The sequence below is a fragment of the Anabrus simplex genome, chromosome 1 (assembly GCF_040414725.1).
Source record: "Anabrus simplex isolate iqAnaSimp1 chromosome 1, ASM4041472v1, whole genome shotgun sequence".
NCBI classification, from domain to species: domain Eukaryota; kingdom Metazoa; phylum Arthropoda; class Insecta; order Orthoptera; family Tettigoniidae; genus Anabrus; species Anabrus simplex.
This window is the reverse complement of record NC_090265.1, coordinates 1,486,512,768-1,486,537,182: the sequence shown is the minus strand read 5'-3', so window position 1 is coordinate 1,486,537,182 and position 24,415 is coordinate 1,486,512,768. Positions and strand designations below refer to the sequence as shown.

General features: G+C 39.6%; 1 protein-coding gene across 1 annotated transcript in view; it reads left to right on the top strand.

Annotated features, from left to right (window-relative positions):
* Nucleotides 1-24,415, top strand: part of LOC136861271 (semaphorin-2A) — a 798,296-nt gene that overhangs the window by 166,928 nt on the left and 606,953 nt on the right. The window contains exon 3 of the mRNA XM_068226104.1: nucleotides 17,354-17,405. Within this exon, the coding sequence (XP_068082205.1) occupies nucleotides 17,354-17,405 (52 nt within the window). The remainder of the gene's footprint in view (nucleotides 1-17,353; nucleotides 17,406-24,415) is intronic.

The following is a 24,415-nucleotide window of genomic DNA, read 5'->3' as shown; positions in this document are numbered from 1 at the left end:
TAGTGATGGAAAGGTACCACTTTTAAGGCAGTAGTTAAAAATGTGGGTAATGATTGGTAACACAGCACCAATAATGCTGTACAAAAAAGTTGCAGGGATATCGTCCTCTCCTCTGGCTTTTGATTTGATAGAATATAATACTTTGTTAGTAGTAACGGGGTGAAATGTAAAATGTCGTTGGTCAGGAGGAAAGGATTAATTACCGAGTTGGGTATTGAGTTTGGGGAATATATTACATTATTTTGTGTTCTTTCTTCACTACTTCCTACTGTCAGTTCCAAAATTATTTACAGCTCACTTTTAAAGACCCACTACTGTATAAAGCCAAAGGAAGAAATACATAACATAGAAAGAGTTTTTCAGTTCAATAATAACGGAGGACTCTTTTCTCTTGGAGCTGGTAGAGAAATAGCAAGAATAAAAGGCAAAGGAAGACGTTATTATCAGCCCGAACGGCGCTTTAGGACCACTCTGCGTATCAGTGGTAGAGAGTCGGGCTCCCACAATAGGGGGAGGGTGTCAAAACCGGGTAGAGGTAGGGACGTTCCAATGTACTGAAATATCGATTATTCGATATCTATATTGAGTGAATTTGTCGATACACCCGTACTATCAAAGTCTCGATATATCTCTATATCAAATTATACTTTTTCCAAAATTACAATAATTTTAAATTATAAAGCACACTAAATATAGGATCACAGGAGTTCCAAGTATTACAAAATAATGAGGATAATTAGATGCAGCTATCAAAATTCAGTATGAAAATACAAAAAATCGAGCATATTTAAGTTACGTTGTCATCCTGATTAAAATATATAAGTAGAGTTTTGGCATGTAAAGTATGAGCAAACAAAAACACCTAGAACCAGTCACTGTACTATTTAGAAAAATAATAATCAGAAATAACGTTCGAAATATAGTATGAAGATCATGATAAAAATATAATGAAATACAAAATTAACCATAATGATGTTAGGTTTTCATCTCGTAAAACATACATTAGTAGACCTTCGATATACAAAATATGAGCCAACTAAACCACTTACAACCGTTCGTTGTCCGGTATACTGCTTAGAAAAATAAGCTTGTCCAATTACTTTTGGGAGAGACGATTTCGCAATAGAGTGATCGCAGCACCAGCCTTCGAGAATACGCGTTCACATGGTACTGATATAGCCATCTGAATGAGATGCTTGCTAGCCTGCTTGTAGAGCTCTGGGAATATTGTGTTCGTATCTTCCCTTTGCGTTAGAGGATTGTAGTTCAAGGAACGTACAGGATTAGACTAGAAATCTTACAGTTCATCACTCAACAACTGGGATGTTTTCTGTCTTTCCGTACAGTGAGTCAATTGTTTATGAGCATTCCAGAAGTCTTAAACAGTGGTATTTGTTGTAACTTCTTTTGATTCGCTTGAACATGATCCTGCAGAAAATGACAGCTCGAATTTTCTCCATGGCTTTGGCGCTTACAGCAGGATCTTTGAAATGTGCTTTTTTGAATCTAGGATCCAAGATAGTGGAGATCGCAACAATGGACGACTGCTCACTTTGACCTAATTGCTTTTTAAGATTCTGTAGGAAATAATCTTTCTCGGGTTGGATAGATGGTAGTTTAGTGGAATATTCATTAATGTGTGCTGATAAACAATTTAGTTCGTATATCGCTAACACGTGCAGATCTGTAGACATTTTCAAAGATTCGGTATTTATGTATTAGGTGTTTTGTAAGCAGGGACTGGTTCCTCGCTTTGTTCGTAAGTTGGCACCCGCTCCAGTGTAACTCTTGCTTTACCCCCACACAATTGAAATGTCTGCTAACCAGCGTAATATTCCAAATAAATTTTGTCAAGCGCAGTTTTGCTTTTAGGAAACCGTAAAAAATATACTTCGAGTTCTCCGCTTAAAGCTCCCTCTGAAGCTCCATTCTGCTGATTTTTGAACTACGTTTATTTTCTCTCGTGATGACGCAATGATTGATTTAATGTTAAAACCACCCAAGAAACTCAAGGTGGTCAGTAAGGTATCGTTTCTAATATCCCCTTACCGTGATCCTCTTCTTCACCTTTTGCCTCCCTTACCATTTATTTTGCAGTTCATTATTACCTGCAAGAGTTGCAACTTATTGTTCCTCAGGTATGGTCCAGATACGATTGCTTTTCTTTGTATAGTGTCTAATAGGTTTCGGGTTGTAGTCATTTGTTTCACGTATGTTCCCACATCCGTTAGTTTTTATGTACGCGTTAAATTTTGCATCCTGCGGTAAGTTCACTTTTCAAATATCTCGGTCATCTTTTCCGCATCATTTCTTAATACTCAACTTTCTGCGTCATACAGAAGTATGGACCAAAACTCGTAATTTAACACTCAAATCCAAATCTGTACTTATAGGTACCAAATTACATTACAATATTCAGCATTTTTTCTTCATTTATGATATTCATTTTCCTAGAGCCAAATGTTAGGATATTGGAATCTGTATACCTGAACAATTGATTTAGTGCTTGTCTGGATTTTTTTAAAAGAATGATTATGGTATAATGATACGACGCTTAAGGTTATTTACATTATTTGCAAAAAAATACCGTGGTACGATACCATAATACTCATAAATAAGCATTTATTATTATCAATAATAACGACGATTCTTGAATAACACCAAATGTCACCAAGTTTAGATTCATTTTATCATGGATGCTCTGGTTATTCATTACCTTTATGACCTGAAGGTAAATCCAAATATTGTGATTGGAAGAGCCTGTATCGTTAAAAAAGGGAGATTTTGTGGATGTAAACATGTGTTTCGTATTTATGTATGATAAGTGGACTTACATTTACGGTGCAGCTGTCACAGCAAATATTTAGATACCAACTAATGAAGGTATATTAGGCCGCATCAAGTGAGCACAACACCCTACGGCAGCCATAATTGGCTCCACTGAAACATTAGCCTGTTGAAAAACGTGACAGCTATTGGTTTGTGGTAAAAGCGATCACCACACACAGTTTTATCGATGCGTCGGTGAAATGACATGGTAACACATGTAGAGTAGTACACCAATCACGGCAAAGTCATCAACAAAATGTGTACAACCAACAAAAGAACCATTAACTGAGAAGTCGAATAATACTACGCATTCTGTTTCAAAGTACTTTTCAAGACTTCTGTTGAAGTATGGATCACAAACTGTCATTGCTGGTTCATGTCCCTGATGTCCATGTACCACCCTCGAAGACCCGGGTTCGATTCCCGGCTCTGCCATGAAATTTGTAAAGTGGTACGAGGATTGGAACGGGGTCCACTCAGCCTCAAGAAATCAACTGAGTAGAGGGGGTTTGATTCCCATCTCAGGCAGATGCCGGGATGATATCTAACTTAAGGCCACGGCCACTTCCACTTCTTTCCCTCTTCCTTACTTATCCCTTCCAGTCTTCCCATCCCCCACAAGGTTCCTGTTAAGCATAGCAGGTGAGGCCACCTGGGCGAGTTCCTGGTCCTCCTCTCCAGTTGTATCCCTGACCAAATATCTTATGCCTCAGGAAACTGCCCTTGAGGTGGTAGAGGTGGGATCCTTCTCTGAGTCCGGGGTAGAAACGTAACTTGGACGGTAAACAGACTAAATAAAATATTAAAAATAATAATATTAATGTAATAATAATAATAATAATAATAATAATAATAATAATAATAATAATGTAGTGACTCCAGGCGCCTATCGAGATACAATCCCCGTAACGTTTGATAAGTATTATTTTATCTCATACATGCCAACCCACAATATACAATACAAAATGAAGAAATGTGGCTTATGACCTCGATATCTCTACTCTGATACAGTAACAACAACAAAAACAGTAGCATGACATTAACATACGTGCTTGTGAACGTACAATTTCTTTTAACTGTAGGTGTAGATTGTTACGCTTTTCAGCCTTCATTCTGAAAGCTTTATGAATAAACAAAATGTGTTCACTATCTCCTACCCAACCTTCTCCACGACCGAGAAACCCACCCTTCTCATTCGCCTTGTATGACATAGCCACGGAAATTTAGTAAATCTGATTTGGTGTTTTCGCATCTAATTTACACATTAGCTCGTCATTCTAACTTCCCTTATTGTCATCGTTTTCACGTGTCCGTACATCAAATAACTTTAACTCCCGCGGTGTCGGTGAACAAGAATTAATGCGTAACGCCTATATCTCTCACCCACTCGGATTTCCCTTTTGTGCAGTAAAGCCAGCTTGGAGATAACTCGAAGTGAGGAGCATGGAGAGACAACGACGGAATCGCAGGCGAGGATAGTAGTGCTTCCACTTACTTGTACCGGGTTCCTCACATACACCATTCCAATCTGTTCTCCGTTGGTCAGTATTTGCTCTCTTCCTATCCCGACGATTTAAGGTTTACTAGACATACAGCTTCTTAAACGTTTATATCCTTAGTGACTCTCCTCTGTCATTCACCGACTTCTTTCTGCGAAGTGTCGGACTTCTCCTAGTATTATAGTTCCTTTAAAACGTATAACTAGCATTCAACTCACATCCATGTTACAAACTGCCGTTGATTGCAACACTGAACTAACTCAGTGAGATAACTTCCTTGTACCTTAATCTGATCTCTTTCATGATACCCCTGCATCAGCGTATCCGGGATTTAGTGCAGTGGGTTGATGCATGTAGACGCCCAGGTACTGGGATTTTATCCCCCAGGAGTTCTATTACCTGTCGATAAATCTACTGGCACTAGGCTGACGTATTTGATCACATTCAAATACCACCGAACTGAGCCGGATCAACCCGCCAGAAGGCCGTCTGAGCTACCCAACCCCTGAAACATTTTCCAGTTTAATTGGTGAAGAACACAGTCTGATTCTAGTAGTTTGTGCTTGCGATATCTATCGCACTGCTGCAGTGTTAAAATTGATATGTATTCAACAGTCGATAAAATATTGTTTTTGAGTTTACTAATGACGTGAAATTGCAAGTATTGGTATAACTCTATCTCACGAAATAATGTTAACATCTGTAGTTGACATGAAGATAGGTAATGAGGTTACGAAATTAATTTTTCAAACTTTCAACATTCAGTATGTATGCATAACTTGCCTTATTATTTTAAAATTCTGATTGGTCATTGTTTCAGTCCTGTACGCTGCACGCTGTAACCCCAATTGACGCCACTTGAAGTTTGTTAATACCTGAAGAATGAGTAGCCTACATCATTTTCTGATTGTGCTCTTTCTGTCACAGGGAAACTTTTATTCGAGAGTAGACTAATTGTTTAAATTCACAGTGATTCATCAGCATTCCAAAGTACGATAGAAGACGAAGTATAGATACAACATTTACACCAGTTATCAAATATGACAGGCGTTACAGACTGTTAACCATGATATCCAACAACAGTATGAACATCTGATCATATAATAAGTCTTTGCTCGTTTGTTCTATGTCTTTAATGTGCAACAATATTTACCAATCGTGATCTTAAAACTACATGCAACCCACTTAAAACTAGAACTAAATATTAAATTACCACAAATTTTCGTTGTTATAAGCATGATAAAACCTGGCAACATATCACAATTAGGTGGCCACTTGTAACTGCCGGAATTTGAGCCTCTCTCTGCCTGCGTACAAAGTTCTTCTCTTGTCTTGCCGTGTTAGGTAAGTCAGATTGAATTTATTTTAAACTTAATAATGTGTACTTAAGCTGATTTATTTAAATGTGCATCTCTGCTACGAGTTACCGCTACGATGTCAAGTCGTCACCGAAACTATTTTTATCACTTTAAGCATCCTCCTTTTGAGCTGCAATTTAATTTAATCTGCCTTGTTTCTGCTGGCTGACTTCTGTCTTTGAATTGCACGAGATGAGTATTAAGCGGCGTTGGTCTATCGTAATTCAGTACAGATAATTAAGATATCTCGAAAGTAAGTCTGATGACAGATTACATTGCTTGTCACATTGTCAGACGCTTCATTCCAATTATCGTCATGTATTATTGTTTGGCTGAACACTGCGACAGTTAAATTACTTTCCCTTCTTTTGTTCGGAGATGCTGGAACTTGAAGGCTGTCTTAATTGAGAGCAGAATTCTCGTGGCAGATAGCAGCAAACAACGTCTTGAGACATTTACACGTCTCTGCATTGGGAACAGCATAATTAAGTATAAGAAATGCAAATTCCATCATGAAATGTACAATTACTTTATTACTGTATTATTTTTGTGCTTAAGAAATATCTGCACTACTTCAACGCCACACTGTTCATCTAATAATGCGTTTACGTTGTTAGAGTTACATTTTAGGAATTTATGAAATTGTAGTAAATAGAATCGATTTCTTAGATCCTGAGTGAATTTTCTGATGGATTGTATTTCTGTTGTATCTGTTCTGATGTGTAAATGTATAACCAAATGAAGTTATGAATGAGAGAGGCTCGGCTATATTTAGAGAAATGTTCAGTCCTAGCATTTGAAAGTGTTGAAATAGGGGAATTATAGAAATCCCTATTCAGAAAACGAAGGACTTGCCCGTCGTGTCCGTGGCTGTTCACTTTTTTTCACCCTGGTATGTACGAGGGTGAGTCAATAAATAAGTCGCAAAACTGAGGCAAAAATAATCAAAGTAACTTTCTGACATTTGTTTCCCTTTTCCACATATTCACCCTGTACATTCAGGCATTATCCCATCTCTTTACAAGTCCTTGAAAGCCAGCAGCAAAGAAGTCCTTTGGTTGCTGTCGCAGCCAACGTGTAACCTTATAGATTACGGCATCATCTGTATAAAAAATGACGGCCACCCAAATGAACTTTTAGGGGCCCAAACAGATGAAAATCACTGGGGGCTAAGTTAGGACTGTACGGTGGATGTTCCAAGCGCTCCCCATCTCCGATGCTTTTCCTTCCATGGTTAAACTTCAGGATCCAATTGAACGCAGCTTTCCGTGAGAAAAAAGTTTTCACCATAGACGGGATGCACTTCGCGATGCTTTCTTCTGTGGACAGTCCTGTGGTCCACAAAAAACGCACAACTGCACCCTGTTCTTCTCGTGTACAATCATGCAACACATGTGCCATCGTGCACTAACAGCCTCTGACTAGGGATGGGCGCGACTGAAGCCTGGAATCGAGAGCGTCGACTCCATCGACTCCGATCACCAGTCTCGGTTCGCATGACGCCTCTCGACTCCAAGTTAACCTGATGCGCATTGCGGGGCCGCACAGTCTCTTCGCATGAAGCCTGACGACTCCAAGCGAACTTGACTCTCACTGCGTGTCGAGGCGCGGAAATTAACGTGAAAAATCATACATGTTGCTGCTCATTTGCCCATTGGTTTTTTTTAAGAGTACTGTAGAGTGAAGTACGATATTGTTAACGAAACGACGAGCATAATGGTGTAGTTGAAATAAAATTACACGTGTCAAGTCAGAAAGTATCGGCATAGCAGACCACGGACATTTAATTTCACATCTTTATTTGTCGTGATCAGGAAACTGATAAACAGATATGGATGGTAAATCATTATGAATTGCACATGAACGATGAAAACAAATCAAATCTAATATGGGTAAATCCTCTAACATAATTCGAACATAGATTAAACCATTACAAGCCTCCGTGGCTCAGGAGGCAGCGCGTTGGCCTCTCACCGTTGGATTCCGTGGCTCAAATCCCGGTCACTCCACGTGAGATTTGTTTTTCTCCAGGTACTCCGGTTTTCCCTGCCATCTTTTATTCTAGCAACACTCTCCAACATCATTTCATTTCATCTGTCAGTCATTCATCATTGCCCCAGAGGAGTGCGACAGGGCTCGGCAGCCGGTACGATTCCTATCCTCGTCGCAGGATGGGGGCTTCATTCGCTGACTGGAAAACAGGTTGTAGGTTTTCATTATAATTCAAGGACCACGTTAAGTCTTGGTGCATTATTATTATTATTATTATTATTATTATTATTATTATTATTATTATTATTATTATTATAAGCATTAACTGACAAGAAATTGTTGTCATACGTAATACGCTAGCCGGTGTTTTGTTATTATGTAATTGAATTTCATATTGGGGATTACTTACGATTCTGTCATAATACATTATTAATATTATAAAAAAACAATTGTTGAAACATGTGTTGTAATATTCCATTAGTACATGAAAGTTGTTTGTATTATGTATTTCAAGTTCACGTTGGCGATTATTGATGCTTATTCTGACAGAATATATTATTGTTATTATTAGTAGTAGTATAGACAAAAGGCCCTTTTCGCGACAGCCCTGGTAGGCCTTGGCCTACCAAGTGACCTTTGCCCAGCTCGAAGGCCAGTAGATTACGAGGTGACGTGTGTTCAGCACGACGAATCCTCTCGACCGTTATTCTTGGCTTTCTAGACCCGGTCCCTACCTCACCCTTATCACGAAACTTGAGATACAGGTAAAAATCCCTGACCTGGCCGGAATCGATCCCGGGGCCTCCCTAGACTGCGGAGGCGGCTATTATGACGCACAATGTATGGTAAAATATTTGTTGTAAAATCATACTGTAAGTACTCGCTTCTTTTTTTTCTGTTTTATGCCCTAGGCCACGGGTATTAATCATTTACAATTAAAAATTCAACCCGGCCGAGAATCGAACCCGGGACTGCCGCGTGACAGGTGGACGCGTTGCCCCCTACACCGCGGAGCTGAACTCGTTGAAGTCAATATTGGCGATTATGTAAATGTATACTGTCAGATTATTATTACCACTACTATTATCGTCATCATTATCATCGTCGCCAAAATAGACCTACAACATTAACACTAAAGATGATAAAATCCCGAAACATTATTTCATGTTTGCTGGCTAATAATCATCTTGTATTCATCGTATCAGAAGTTACCAAGGTAGGAACGGGGAACTATAATTCCAAGCAGTTCCGACAATAGTTGTTAGATGGCGTTAAAGCATCAGTGGAGTCGACACTGGAGTCGAGAGTGTCGGTTCCAGAGGTAGCAGTCTCGACTCTTCGCGACTCCGTTCGCAGCCCATCCCTACCTCTGACTGACTGAGTGCCTGCGAGATGTCGTACGACAAGCATACATATGCTGCCATCTGCTGGCAAAACTTGCACGCGTAATTTCAAATGGTATAATGCACACGCATGTTTGCGACTTATTTATTGATTCACCCTCGTACGAACTAAGACAAGAATCATGTGTTAAAATCCTATCATCATATCACTGTTACGATGTCCATCTCTGTTCTCCAACTGGTTTTTTTTTCTAATACGAATTATTCAGCTCAAGTGAAAAGAACGGTGCACTTTCACGCACACGTTTCGGTAGGATGTGGTCGTTCAGTAAAGTGACATTTTATGTCTTTCAAAGCATTCAAAACTGCCTCTTTCACCAGTTGGATTCCTGTTCGTAACAGGTATATTTTTTAGAACTAATAATAACCCAGATATTCATACATATTGAAAGCATACGTATGCTACATGCGTATCCATTTATTCCGCAAGTGGAATATCTGCGATCTCTAAGATGTAAATTCCTCAAACATAGTGGTGTGTCATATTTTCCGTGACCAGCTCTTTGGCGTATGAGTACATCTGCTGGACCTCACGCAGGTGATACTAAACTGGTAGGAAACACTAGCTAATTTTCCACATGTTTTAGCTTTAAATGTCATATATTATTTGCCTAAATGTTAAAATATACCAAGTGAGGGGTAACTCAACCTGCCATCGGTCAGACGTCATATGCCTATATGAGCACGATCTTACCTGTTATTGAGGATTCAAATTTTCTTGGATGTAGTGAGATAATTATTCTTTCATTCCGTCTGACCTACAACTCTACAATTTTATGTCCATAATACAATGCTTCCCGGTTCACCTTTGACTTTAATATTATGGACGATACGCGTGCCTTACCGGGAGTGTGACGAGTGTCTTTGCTCGAATCTCGCTGTTGGTAATTCAGTGCCCGCCGTACCCCATCGGAGAATGGAATGAAAGCACTTAACTAATGTTTAAAAAAATAGAAAACGCGGTTACTCGGCATGCTAACCCTCGAACAGGTTACGTGAAACTGTCCCTGTAGAAAAAAAAAATACTTGTATATCGACACTGGCCTTTTTCGCGATTGTCACTGTCGTTTGTTTATAGCCATGGCGAAGCGAACCTTAAAAGGAACTGGAGACGTTTAAATTCAAAATGATAATCTGATGGAATAATTGGAATTCTTGCTTTAAACAGGGTCTTATTCACAGTAGTCCCTGTTAAACTTGTGACCTGAATGAGTTTCGGTTGCAAATAGTTTACCTAAAGCAGTGTTCTTTTCCGTTTCAAAGCCTTGGTGGATTTAAGTTTCTGAGAAGCATCACTGAAGAACGTGCTTTCTAGGTAGTTTATGAAGCAATATCACAAATCATCAGAATGAAACATTTTCATATTTCTTAATGACCTCATAAGAAACACTGCGCCTAATGTCAGCCCTCTATCCCTGTGGGAAGTGTGAGATGACAATCAGTGATATCGTTGATTAGTGTAGTTAGGGGCCTACAACATTTCACTCGCCTTATCACAGTCCTGCTCCATGGCTAAATGGTTAGCGTGCTGGCCTTTGGTCACTGGGGTCCTGGGTTCGATTCCCGGCAGGGTCGGGAATTTTAACTATAATTGGTTAATTTCGCTGGCACTGGGGCTGGGTGTATGTGTCGTCTTCATCATCATTTCATCCTCATCACGACGCGCAGGTCACCTACGGGTGTCAAATCGAAAGACCTGCACCTGGCAAGCCGAACATGTCCTCGGACACTCCCGGCACTAAAAGCCATCCGCCATTTCATTTCACTTATAAGGAACACCAAAATAAATATTTTTTAAGCAAATTCTTCTCCGTACAGACCATGAAGGCCCTTGGAGGGGTGGAAGGTTAAGGCTTCCACGATCCGTAACCTCAGCCCTTGAAGGGGTAGAGAGGTTAGCTCTACGCCCGGCCGCCTTTGCTCCCAGGAATTAACCTGGTACTCATTTTTGGTGTAGTCTGAGTGAAACTCAGGGCCATGCGTATCTCCGGAAGTGGAAGTCTCATTTCTTACATTTTTCGACTTCCTGACGGGGAATCGAACCAACATCCTTCCGGGCGAACCGATCACGCCTTTACCGCCTCGGTCAGGCAGCCCCTAACTTATTAGGAGCACCTGTGCCAAATTTGAGCAAAATAGCTTGGAGGGAAGTGAGAGAGTGTTTAGTGTAGTTAACCCGATATCATAAGCTTACCTTTAATTACAAAATATCGGAATGAAATATCCTTACTGAGCAAGTTGGCAGTGCGGTTAGTGTTGCTTAGCTGTGAGCTTGCATTCGGAAGACACTGGGTGCGAATAATGAGCTTAGGAACAATACGTTTGCCAAATTGCAGCTGTATTGTAATATAAATATTTTAATTAGGGGACTTAAATCTCGTTTAAACGTCCTACTTTCGTTAATTAGATTACAAGAAACACTTGTGCCAAACTTTCAGCCCTATATATTCGTGGGAATTGAGTGTTTTAGTATTTACTCCAATTTCACCTCCTTTATCAAAAAGTATGGAATAAAACATCGTTAATTTCCTAATTGCCTTCCAAGAAACCAATGACAAACAAGCCCTCTAGCTTAGTGGGAAGTGTGAAAATTAGTGATAAGTCAGTCAGTCAGTCAGTCAGTCAGTCAGTCAGTCAGTCAGTCAGTCAGGGCTTTCGCTTTTGTATAATAATAATAATAATAATAATAATAATAATAATAATAATAATAATAATGAAATGAAACTCTTCAGGTCTTTTCAATCGTGTAAATGTCACCTAAAGAGCCTGAATGTTTCTAACATTTGCAATCGACGAAATTTAATTATGGTTTCCTTTTGGAACCTTTAGATCTGAAATAATAATATTACACATATTAGGTCCCTCTAATTACTTTTACGGTTTCAGAAATACCGAGATGCCAGAATTTTGTTCCGCAGCAATTTTTTTTACGTGGAGAAAACATATACCAGGATGAGGCTAGTGTATTTGAACACCTTCACATTAGTGTTGGCTACTAAATATGATTCGAAGCAGTGTATCGATTTATCCAAGTGTTCGAATGAATTGATTCACAGGAACGGCGAGCTCACGGCACACGATTCAGCTGACTCGCAGCTGACAATGCTGAGTGTCGCATCATAGCTCACTACCGGGACACTGGACATTGGCGGGGCACCGAACTTCCGCTGCAGCGAGACATACAGAGGAGAGCCATGGCACACTGAAAGAATCGTACGCAGTCAAGGATCAGTGAGACACAAAACACACGCGGTTTGTTATCGGTACACTGGACACTGGCCGGGAGCCGAACGAAAGAACCGTACATTATAACGGACTTTCGCGCTCAGCTCATTGAAAATAATACCCACCTACGTTCACTGTCCTCTTCTTACAGGGAGGTTTAAACAATAGATGGATTTATTTGCAGTGTTGAAACATAATTCCAAAGTACCTAACTTGTAAATAGGTAGGTTATTAGGTTATTCTATTTACCGTATTAGTTTAGTGGATCAGTAATGTTATAACTTGTTGACATTCGACAATTAATTAAACTCAGCTCTGTAGCCTACCCGCCTGGCTGAGTAGCTCAGACGGTTGAGGCGCTGGCCTTCTGACCCCAACTTGGTAGGTCCGATCCTGGCACAGTCCGGTGGTATTTGAAGGTGCTCAAATACGTCACCCTCGTGTCGGTATATTTATTGGCACGTAAAATAACTCCTGCGGGACTAAATTCCGACACCTCGGCGTCTCAGAAAACTGCAAAAGTAGTTATTGGCAGTGGCGGCCGGTCAGTACGTGCTACCGGGCTCCAGCACGTAGCTTGGAACTGTAAGGAATATTATTTATGTACAGTACAATTATCCTGGTGCCTTTTCGTTGTTTTGAGTACGATATGAATTTGTGTTTTGTGAAAATCAGGACGAGATCTGTCGAACACCTAGCGCCGTTCTCCCGGGGAACAAGGCTCGTGCTCATGTGAAGTGAGCCCTTGCCTGTAGCCTGAAGGAAGCAATACGCAGGCGCAGCCAAGCTTGCAACACTCCCCCTAGCCGGCGGAGTATACCGTAAACCGGGGTCAACTTTCACTGATCCCGTTTATAGTTACTTCCTCTCCCGCAAGGGGGTAGAATTACTCGATGTCTCCTGCTACCCTTATGTTCACGGCCGACTTGATGCGTCGCTCTAGCTAGCTCCTTGGAGCGCAGCGAGGGATCCAGCCGGCCGTGCTTATGTTGAACGTGGTAAGCGAATCTGCCACTAGGGAGTAGCATCGTCTGGGCTCGAAAGTAAAGCGTAAGTGGAGGCAATCTATCTCACACATGCTTATTAAAATATCCATCTTCCTTTTGTGTCAAAAATAAGGAATTCGTAGGTGAGTCAAAGAATCTTTGACTGACCCTAAATGTTATCCCGCATTACAATGCAATTTACTCTGGTGAAATGAAATAGCGTATGGCTTTTAGTGCCGGAAGTATCCGAGGACATGTTCGACTCGCCAGATGCAGATCTTTTGATTTGATGCCCGTAGGCGACCTGCGAGTAGTGATGAGGATGAAATGATGATGAAGACAACACGTACACCCAATGATGGTTAAAATTCCAGACCCTGCCGGGAATCGAACCCGGGATCCCTGTGACCAAAGGCCAGTGCGCTAACCATTTAGCCATGGAGCCGGACATTTACTCTGGTAATAGGGGAGGCCTCAATGAATCAGCTGGCAGCTCTTTCAGTTGCTTTGTGCGGTTTTGATTCCTGATATATGAATACAGCTTTTTCCATTTTCCTTTGTGGTCATTACCCTCTTGAAGTATGCCATTCATATAATTCTCTTTTGCTTCCCTTTTCACTCTATTCAGTTCCGTCATTAGCTGTTTTCTCGCGGTTATATTACTGGTGCGTGTTTTTTCTGTCATTGTGTTAGTGCTAAAGTTTATACGAAGATTTATCAAATTATTTATCCACTGCAGTGTATATAAAGTGAAATTAAATTAGTGTTCGTGGAGATCTATATTCCCACGATTCTATTTGCACTGATGTAAGTTGCGCCATTAGGTTAGTAAAAACAATATTTCTCCAATGAATTATTTATCTCGTAGACAGTTGTCGAAGAATTCATCTGCTTCCAAATTAATGTTGTTTTTGTTTGTTCTGAGTTATAAATTGTGATAAAAGTTGTATTATTATTATTATTATTATTATTATTATTATTATTATTCTTATTCTTATTATTATTATTATTATTATTATTATTATTATTATTATTACCAAGTTTGAAGTATGCGTTGTTCATCATGGCAACATGCATATTTAAAACAGCGTATTTAGCTTGTTTTTTGTAGCACGTAGGACGATTTTTTCACGAGCCGCCACTGGTTATTGGGACGTAAAGCTAATAACATTATTATCTAGCCTACCCTATGACTGTTTTATATAGGGAAGAACCGCTCGATATTCTCTCAGTCCATACTCTATGTCACATTATTGGACAATACTTCAGTAATCGAACAACAAGATCACCGGTGTACGTGGACAGTGAGTAAGTGAGCCGACTGATTCAATAGCTTAAATAACAAGATGTTTAATCAGAAAACCAGTGGGCTACTGTACATCTCGGGTAGCCTACAAAAATATGAAGATTTTAAAAATCTTTTGGTGATAGAAAAATACATTTTCAAAGACGACCGAGCTAGTTGGCCGTGCGTTTATGGTCGCATAGCTGTCAGTTTACATTCGGGGGATGGTAGGTTCGAATCCTACCGTCGGCAGCCCTGAAAATGGTTTCCGTGGTTTCCCATTTTCACACAAGGTAAATACTGGTGCTGTATCTTAATTAAGCCACGGCTGCTTCCTTCCCACTTCTATCCCTATCCTCGCTCAGTGTCGCCGTAAGACCTATTAGTGTCGGTGCGACGCAAAGCAACTTATTTGATTTATACTTAATATGTAGGCTACTTATTCTGGACACAGTTATTTTTACATATAATTCTGTATATATAATAGAGTTGTGACTTCCAGAGAACTGTGGAAAACCAGAAGGTAGTGTATAAAATTTGAGATATGTCTATTATTATTATTTATTATTATTTTTTATTATTATTATTATTATTATTATTATTATTATTATTATTATTATTATTATTATTATTATTATTATTATTGCCCGGCTCCATGGCTAAATGGAAAGCGTGCTCGCCTTTGGTCACAGGGGTCGCGGGTTCGATTCCCAGCAGGGTCGGGAATTTTAACCATCATTGGTTAATTTCGCTTGCACGGGCCCAGAGTGTATGTGTCGTCTTTATCATCATTTCATCCTCATCACGACGCGCAGGTCGCCTACGGGCATCAAATCAAAAGACTTGCATCTGGCGAGCAGAACTTGTCCTCGGATACTCCCGGCACTAAAAGCCATACGGTACGCGATTTAATTTTTGTCTTTATTATTATTATTATTATTATTATTATTATTATTATTATTATTATTATTATTAAATACGTAAGTTTTGTGCTGTAATATAATAAGCATGTATAGTACTGCACAAGTACCTATTTTTTGCTGCATTTCAATTTTTAACTTATTTAACATAACATTACCGTAAATGTAATGAAATTTCCATGTTCTTAGAAATCATTTAAGTCACTCAATTTATAGGGAATCTCCCACTTGGACAACAGCTCAAAATGCAGATCAGTGGTGATTGTGTGTACAAATATTTTTCATCTAACTCTATATACTTATTTCATGGAGTTGTTTTCATCGATGGTCCCGCGCGCACTGGGAAAACGTATATATTTCGATGCTTAATACAAAAGTGGTTAATTTTAGGGCTTCGTGTTTAGTAGCGTGGACAGGAATAGCCACCATTTTTCTTCCCAATGGTTGATCAGTGCAGTGTGCATTCAAAATGGGTAGTTATCTATAATCCATCGAGATGAATCTACTACTTCAGGTAAAACTTCCACTTTCTTCTATGTACAGTTTGTCTGTCTGGTCATCAGCCCAGAGGCTGGTTGGATCCTCAGATAGCACCACCAAAACTATGCAGTTATAGGAAAACCACAAAAACCAATGGCAGTACCTAAATGAGGCGTACTAGGCAAGACGAGGAGTGAGGTAGTTTGCCATTGCTTTCCTCACTGGGCCAGGCAGTGCTATTGCAGCACAACTGACCCTATGAGCAACACCTTTCATAACACTCAGACGCACTGGTTGAGCTCTGAATGCCATTACTCAGCACGTCCCATACCCCAGCAGCTTCCATATTGTCACAGCCTTGGGTGGGACTGGGACTTCGGTGGAAACTACACTTTGCTCTGGCCTGTGCCAAGAGATGGATGCAAAAGTACTGCAGGCATTTTTGTATTAGGACGAATAAAGATGAAGGTGAAACAGTAGAACGTGCAGGTTTCAGCCATCGCATATGTTGCAATATCAAGAGTGCGAACTTTGGACATCCTTAAAGTTGCAATGCTCCCAAAAATAATTGCGCAAAGAATGTCTTATATATAAAAATCCTTCACTAAATATTTACCCAAGTGACCGTCATGTTCTGATAGGTTTCGAGTTAGTAAATTTAACTCTAAAACCTTCCCCTGATCAAGATCAGAACATCAACAGAAGCCATATGTTGGATTTCGAACCTGTTTACAACGCATAGAATGTCTCGCATATGGAGTCGTGAAAATAGGATGGTTCCATATTACTTTTTTTTTTTTTTTGCTAGTTGCTTTACGTCGCACCGACACAGATAGGTCTTATGGTGACGATTGGACAGGGAAGGGCTGGGAGTGGGAAGGAAGTGGCCGTGGCCTTAATTAAGGTACAGCCCCAGCATTTGCCTGGTGTGAAAATGGGAAACCACGGAAACCATTTTCAGGGCTGCCGACAATGGGGTTCGAACCTACTATCTCCCGAATACTTGATACTAGCCGCACTTAAGCGACTGCAGCTATCGAGCTCTGTGTTCCAATTTACTTAACGGATGAAATTTGATATTTCTATAGTAATAAAATATAACTGTCAATCGATACTGAGGTTAGAGACTCTTCTTCAAAGCAAATTTCCTGCACTTTGGTGCTTCCTTATTTCGATAATATTTGCAGGAGAAAAGTATTATTATTATTATTATTATTATTATTATTATTATTATTATTATTATTATTATTATTATTATTATTATTATTATTATTATTATTATCTTAGCTCCGTTAGGCAAACATGAGATTAACAGTACAGTTTAATTGTCTAAAATAAAGACACGTATTAATATTCACTGTTTGTCTGTGTTCTAGGGACCGAGTGTTCCGGCTTAACCTGAGTAACATTAGCCACTCCAACTGCGAGGTAAGTTTTTATTACAGTTACAAACTTATAATAGTTGTTTTTACTCATTTTTAATATCAATTAAGACTTCTCCTTGGGCCTATAACCTAGATGTTAGGCCCCTTTGAACAACAATCATCATCATCATCATCAAGACTTCTCCAAGTTTGATCACGTTGGGTGATTAAGAAAATTGGATGTGAAAATGTCACTTTCCGATAATGAGTTGAAAAAAAGTCAAAGGGAAAAGCCTCGGCGGTGCGAATGTATGGTGAAAAACCCATTGTCATTCTGCAGAATATCAGAAGTAGAACTGAAATAAATAAAAAAGTCTGAGTTAAAAATAGTTTTGCCTAAGCGTTAATAGTAATATAAGTCTATTTATTCGAAAAAAGTCATTATAACTCATGTTAAGAGCATGATTCTACAGGATTTCGAACGTTGGGCAATTTTAAATCAGTAAGAAAACGAAATAATTAAATATCTTTGAAATATGGGTGTGGTAAAAATTGATTTATTCGATATTATCTCGAAATTGACTTCTTCCCAGACTAAAAATTTACATAAAATGACAAGTTACGATACAGTAACCACTTTCCAGACACTTTTATTAGAAATTGTCTCTGGTTGGTTGGTTGAACTCCGGTTCACACTAATATGAACACGGATAATCAGAGATATTATGAATCAGCGAACACCGAACTTAACCTTGTCGCATTGTTTCTCCGCTTGATTGCGGCACTGGAATTCCCAACCCATCTACGCCAAAAATGTCGTCTCTGCATTCCCAGTTCAAGTAATCTACCACCATGACTATTGTACACGTTAATCTATTTCTGACAGATAAACATCGCACATATCACAGTATATCATAACGTTCGTATTACCTTCATTAATCGAGGACCTGAGGACCATGTTTGGGACTCTGGTAGCTGAGTGGACTGTTCACTGCTTCAATTAACATCAATTTTTGTGTTTTATTATCACTTAACTTTATGTACACACCTCCTTCAAACACTTCATACCAAAACACACTCAACAAAACAAGGAATCCTCACTGCATGAGTGAAACATGGATGATTTAAGTGGCGCCAGCGTGTCAGAATGATGTATACCGGTAGTTTAATTTAAAATAAGTAAATTAGCCAAAGTGTATAATAAAATAGGGGCTGTCTGGCCGAGGCGGTAAAGGCGTGCTCGGTTCGCCCGGAAAGATGTGGGTTCGAATCCCCGTCAGAAGTCGTAGAATTTTAAAAACGAAATCCCCACTTCCGGAAGTGCATATGGCCCTAAGGTTCACTCAGCCTACACCAAAAATGAGTACCAGGTTAATTCCTGGGGGCAAAGGCGGCCGGGCGTAGAGCTAACCACTCTACTCCATCACGTGTCGAGGTTAACAATGGTGGAAGCCTTTACCTTCTACTCCTCCAAGGGCCTTCATGGCCTGTACGGAGGTGACTTTGCTTTTGATAGAATAATATATTATACTCAACACCCACAGCATTAATTAAGTTACATCCCAAGCATTTGCCTGCTGAGAAAATGGGAAACCATGGAAAACTATATTCAGGGTTGCCGACAGGGGGTTTCGAACCCACTATCCCCCGAAAGCAAGCCCACAGCTGCGCGACCCTATCCGCATGGCCACTCGCTCGGTCAACAATGGTTCAACATCCACGATACGCGAACATTTATGCCAAAATATCTTCCAAAGTATAAAGACAGTAAGATGACTAAACGTGGAAAATTGCTTCTAATCGTTGACTGTGCCTTACACTACGAGGCATGATATGGGTGTGTGTTGTGACCTAACTTGTTCTTGCTCAGATGATCATAATTAAGATTCGCGATGAAGGTTTACGTGACGCAATTTTTTTTTTTCGCTCCTTGTTTGTGCTATTCAACAGTGAAGGGTGTTATCAGATGCGGTACCCGTCAGGAGAGATGTTATCGTCTAACATTCTACTGGCTACTTGAAAAATCTTTTGTTCACTGCCACACCATAATTTCACATTGGCCTTGTTAATTATATCGATTAAATGAAACGGTGAATTGCCGTGTCGAACGCCCTGTTCTTTAATTCAGGGTCATAAAATAATCTAATTAACCATTCCGAGTTGTCGGATAATTAAGTCTCTACTTGTGGAGCTCGGAAGGAAACGCGATGGCAGGCAAAGCTTTGGGTCGATGATGGATGGCTGTAACAACGTATTGGACTTAAGAAATCAAATATCATAGAGAAGGCGTGTTTGAAGCCAGGTTAATTCGGCTCATACATCGCACGCAATAATCTTATAGTGAATACGATATATTTTAAGTTGTCTGAAAAGTTCTGAGTATTATTTTAAAAGTGTGTAACAGTGTAAATGTAGGAAGTTCCTCAATATTGAGCTAATCCATGGCACAATACGTTTCTAAATCTTGATTATAATTTCTTCAGTTGAGAATACTGTAGATAGCAACATCTATTAAGTGAACTTGTGATGAAAGGGCGTTATTACTACCATACTATTTGATAATCAAGTGCATTACACTCATTCCTTCATCAGACTATTTTGACAAATGATAGCAGAAGTGAAGTTGAACTAACGTTCTGTCTGTCTGTTAGGTCATCAGCCCAGAGGCTGGTTGGATCCTCAAATAGCACCACCAAAGGTTATGCGGTTATAAGGAAACCGCAAAAACCAATGGCAGCACCAAAATGAGGCGTACTAGGCAATTAGGAGTGAGGTAGTTTGCCATTGCTTTCCTCACTGGGTCAGAAAGTGCTATTGCAGCACGAATGACCCTATGAGCAACACCTTTCATAACACTCTGATGCTCTAGTCGTGCTCTGAATGTCATTACTCAGCATCACCCATACCCCAGCAGCTTCCATATTGTCACAGCCATGGATGAGACTGGGACTTCGGTGGAAGCTACACTTTACTCCTGCCTGTTAGCTCACGTAATGTCGAAAGCAAGTGATAAAGCAAACTCCAATTATCCATATCTACGTATCCAGTGTGCGATTTTTCTGTCCGTGTTACTTAAAATGTTAACAAAGATAGAATGAAGGAAAAGGAGAAATCACCTTACTACCAGAATATGAAACGTACTACTACAAAGGAATGTACTGTACGCTCCTTTCTGATGTCCCTTCCTTCTTCAGAGGCTCTCAATTTTGTAACGTTAAGTAACAATCGCGGTGGCTCTAACTAATTCTGGTATGGTTTTCAATTGATTGAGCCGGGTTGGGTAGCTCAGGTCGTAGAGCGATGGCCTTCTGACCTCAAGTTGGCGGGTTCGATCCCGGCTCAGTCCGGTGTTATTTGAAACTCCTCAGATACGACAGCTTTGTGTCGAAAGATTCACTTGCATACGCAGGAACACTTGCGGGACAACATCGAGGCACTTTGGCGTCTCCGGAAATCGTAAAACAGTTAGAAATACAAATCAATAAGAATATTAATAAAAATAATATTCCTACTTTGCTAGGGTAGAATAGAGACGAATAAATTATGAGAATGCCCTCAAAACACTAAATGACATTCTGCTCAATAAAATCTGCAGTCTGAAATGTGTTTAAATCATATGGTGCTCCACTCAGTCATTATTCCTGGTGTAGCCAATTTCATGTAAATTTAGTGCGTCGCTAGAGACACGGGAAACTTCACAATGTATTGCTGGAACACATTACCCTTGCACGCTAGTTCGTTCTGCGACAGAATATTTCGGTACAGGCCACGGCCGCTTCCTTTCCACTCCTAGTCCTTTCCTGACCCATCGTCACCATAAGACTGTCTGTGTTGGTGCGACGTAAATCAACTTGTAAAAAACCTACTTTTACGGTTTTCGCAGACGCCGAGATGCCGGAGTTTAGTCCTTCAGAAAGTACTTTACGTGACAATAAATCTACCAATACAAGGCAAACTTGTCTATGTAAATACCACAAACTACTCTCACATTCCGTTCATTCATTCACGGCTCCTCGTCCATGCACCTCACGAATAGTCTTTGTAGAGGCTTTCCCGTCTTACGGAGAATAGAATTACATAAAGAAATATTCCGCTCATATTCAGTAGGCAGTTTGGGTGATTGATTATGGGCAGTTCAATGGCCTTCGGTTGAAAAGGTCTCGGGTTTAAAATCCCGCCTGGACTGGGGATTTGGGTCGCGTCAGGTTAATTCCTCTGGCTCGAGGACTGTATGTTTGTGTTTGTATGAATATGCACCACTTCATACATACATACATACATACATACATACATACATACATACATACATACATACGTACGTACATACATTGCACCTGTCCCGAGCTCGACTGAATGCTAAATATAAAATTTAACTTCACAAATATCTCGTTGAATGGAAATCTTGTGGATGACGAACTTCGGAAGATCAAACCCGGGCGCCGAAATCCCATCCCCCCTACTTTCAACTGGCACAACGGCTACGCTCAAGACCATACGGGTCAATGGTTATGTTCGTTAAATAAAGTGGGCACCTAATCTAAATATATTGAAAGTATAGTGGTATAGAAAGAGGAATGCGCTAATCTACTAAATGATAAGAATGAATTGTTCCCAATTCAAAAACACAATTTTTTTTACAGAGATGGTCACATGGAATATTTACATACACAATGCCATATTATTGCCTACGTGGCAATTTTAAACACTGAACTTTATCATATGGGTGCTGCCATTAAATGTTTGTATCGGTCTTGGCCACTTCTGAAACTCATTCTGACATTCCCAGATCAACTCGTTAACACTGAATGTATACCTTTTAACTATTAATCACAAGGGATCTGTCCCTCTACCTTAATATTGATACCCGTGGGTATCCATTACATTATTACATAATAACACAAAAATTATATGAAAGGGATGGCATTTTCGTGAGGAAACAATCAATTTTTACATATCGTTGTGTCCCGAAACTTATGAAAGTACAGTACCGCACTTTTATCCAATCATGAAAATTATGCCGTCGGTTGTTGCTAATAAAGTCTATGTTATCATATTAATTACTCATCACACTATTGAATATACGTATTTCTCCGAGGTAATAACTTATTCTAATATTTATATAGTGGACACGCGACGTTGGTTAGCCTGTAACTCCACAGACATAAACATACACTGATACAATACATAAAATATAAGCACATATAAAAAGTGATGCATTGACTTTTAAATACATACATTAAATATATAATCCACACACTTTAATGCTTTCTGAGAATCTGTAACTCCTTTCAGGTCTCCAGATGTCGATCCAAGGACGTCGATACCAATCGGGTATCGAACCACGCTAGCTTGGCTTCGAGGTGCTATCTGAAAATCCCTACTACCGTCTTAATTAAATATATATATTGGAGGAGTGTACCTCACCTATCGGATCATGAAAACGTACAGCATTGATGACAACAAATTACTGACACGTGATTATTCAGTACAGTATGACATGGGAAACGGTTTAGGCAGTAGCTGCAGGCGGTCGACAGACAATTAGCAGGACAAGCAACCGAGAGTCGGGCACTCATCTCTCTTGCCATTCCTTCAGCGGTCATAAATCTATCACATCGAAGGCAGTCTGGGCTACAAACTCAGCTGAGCAGACTCATACAATCTCACCCGGACATAAACAACATAATTATTAATTCAATTATCCCGTGTCCGCCGGGCATATGACCATTTATGGATATTCTTCAAATATCATTATTTTCATCTCAATATTTCAACCCTATGTAATATTGGTTCACCTGATTATTATTATTATTATTATTATTATTATTATTATTATTATTATTATTATTATTATTATTATTATTATTATGAAATGTGTCGCCTTGAACATTTTCACATATACGGTTTCACCCGTCATTTTCACACCCGTGTACATAGTCTCCGCGTTATTCACATGGAGATGATCCTAATCGACATGGATTTTATTTAACATATAACTCACTCGCTTAGTTATCTAAGGTCATGGTCGCACCTCGAGTAAATTTTCTTTTCCCCGGTCGTCAGCATCATTAAGACTAAAAGAAAAAGTAACCGTATTCATGCATTAAAGTTGTGAAGCAGCTGAATAATCTATATTTGAAAAATTGAGAATATCTATATCAGCTGATTGAAATTGGAATGGATTATGGAGTCCACTGACTTAACTAAATTCACTCTTACGAATGCTTTACTAAAACATAAGAAACGATAGGGCCTTATATACTAATTTATGCAAAATCCACTGAATAACATTGTGATTAACCAATAATCACAGAAGACAAAAATTAAAATTAATAAAGAAACTTTACCCCATTGAAACACGCATATTGCGTCACCTACACGTTATGATAAGCATCAAAATGCATGCTGATAGATTCTATTTACAAAGTTAAGTTTTACGTATTAATGCGACACGGGTGATTTTCATGCTAAGAATATCATGGAATGTACTTATCATTTGCTGTGTGTAACATGCTTTCATCTGAGAGCATCCATATTGACTTAGTTATCCATAACTGGCGTTTTGCTAGCAGGAAGTCCTATGTTCATCCCCTTCGGAGATAAATCCATGGTGTCTTGATCTGCTATCTCCTACTGTTGGAAGTTGTGGGCTGTCCTTAACAGGAATTTCGCAGGCACACAGGCGCGTTCCTGTAGTGTTGAATCCTGGGTTCGACGAGCACTCGCAGACATGTGAACGAATGAGGAATCGGTTATTTGAAGCACTGTTTATATGTCTTCGAATAACATGACATTGATAGATCCACTCATAGACTCGAATGGACTACCCAAGTAGCGGTTACTGACCCTGAAGATCGCTACTCGATTCCCGTTCGTTATAGAGAAAAATATTTTATTGGTTTTATTTGTTCCAACGCGAGCGTCCGTGTTCATTTATGGAGCACTTCCTGGCTAATCTGACAAACGTTTACTTGTAAGGCTGATTGTCTCCTACAACTGCACATACCTTAATCACAGTACAATAACTACTGCTTCTCTAGTCAGAAACTCACTACGTCGTGACCAATTTTGGAA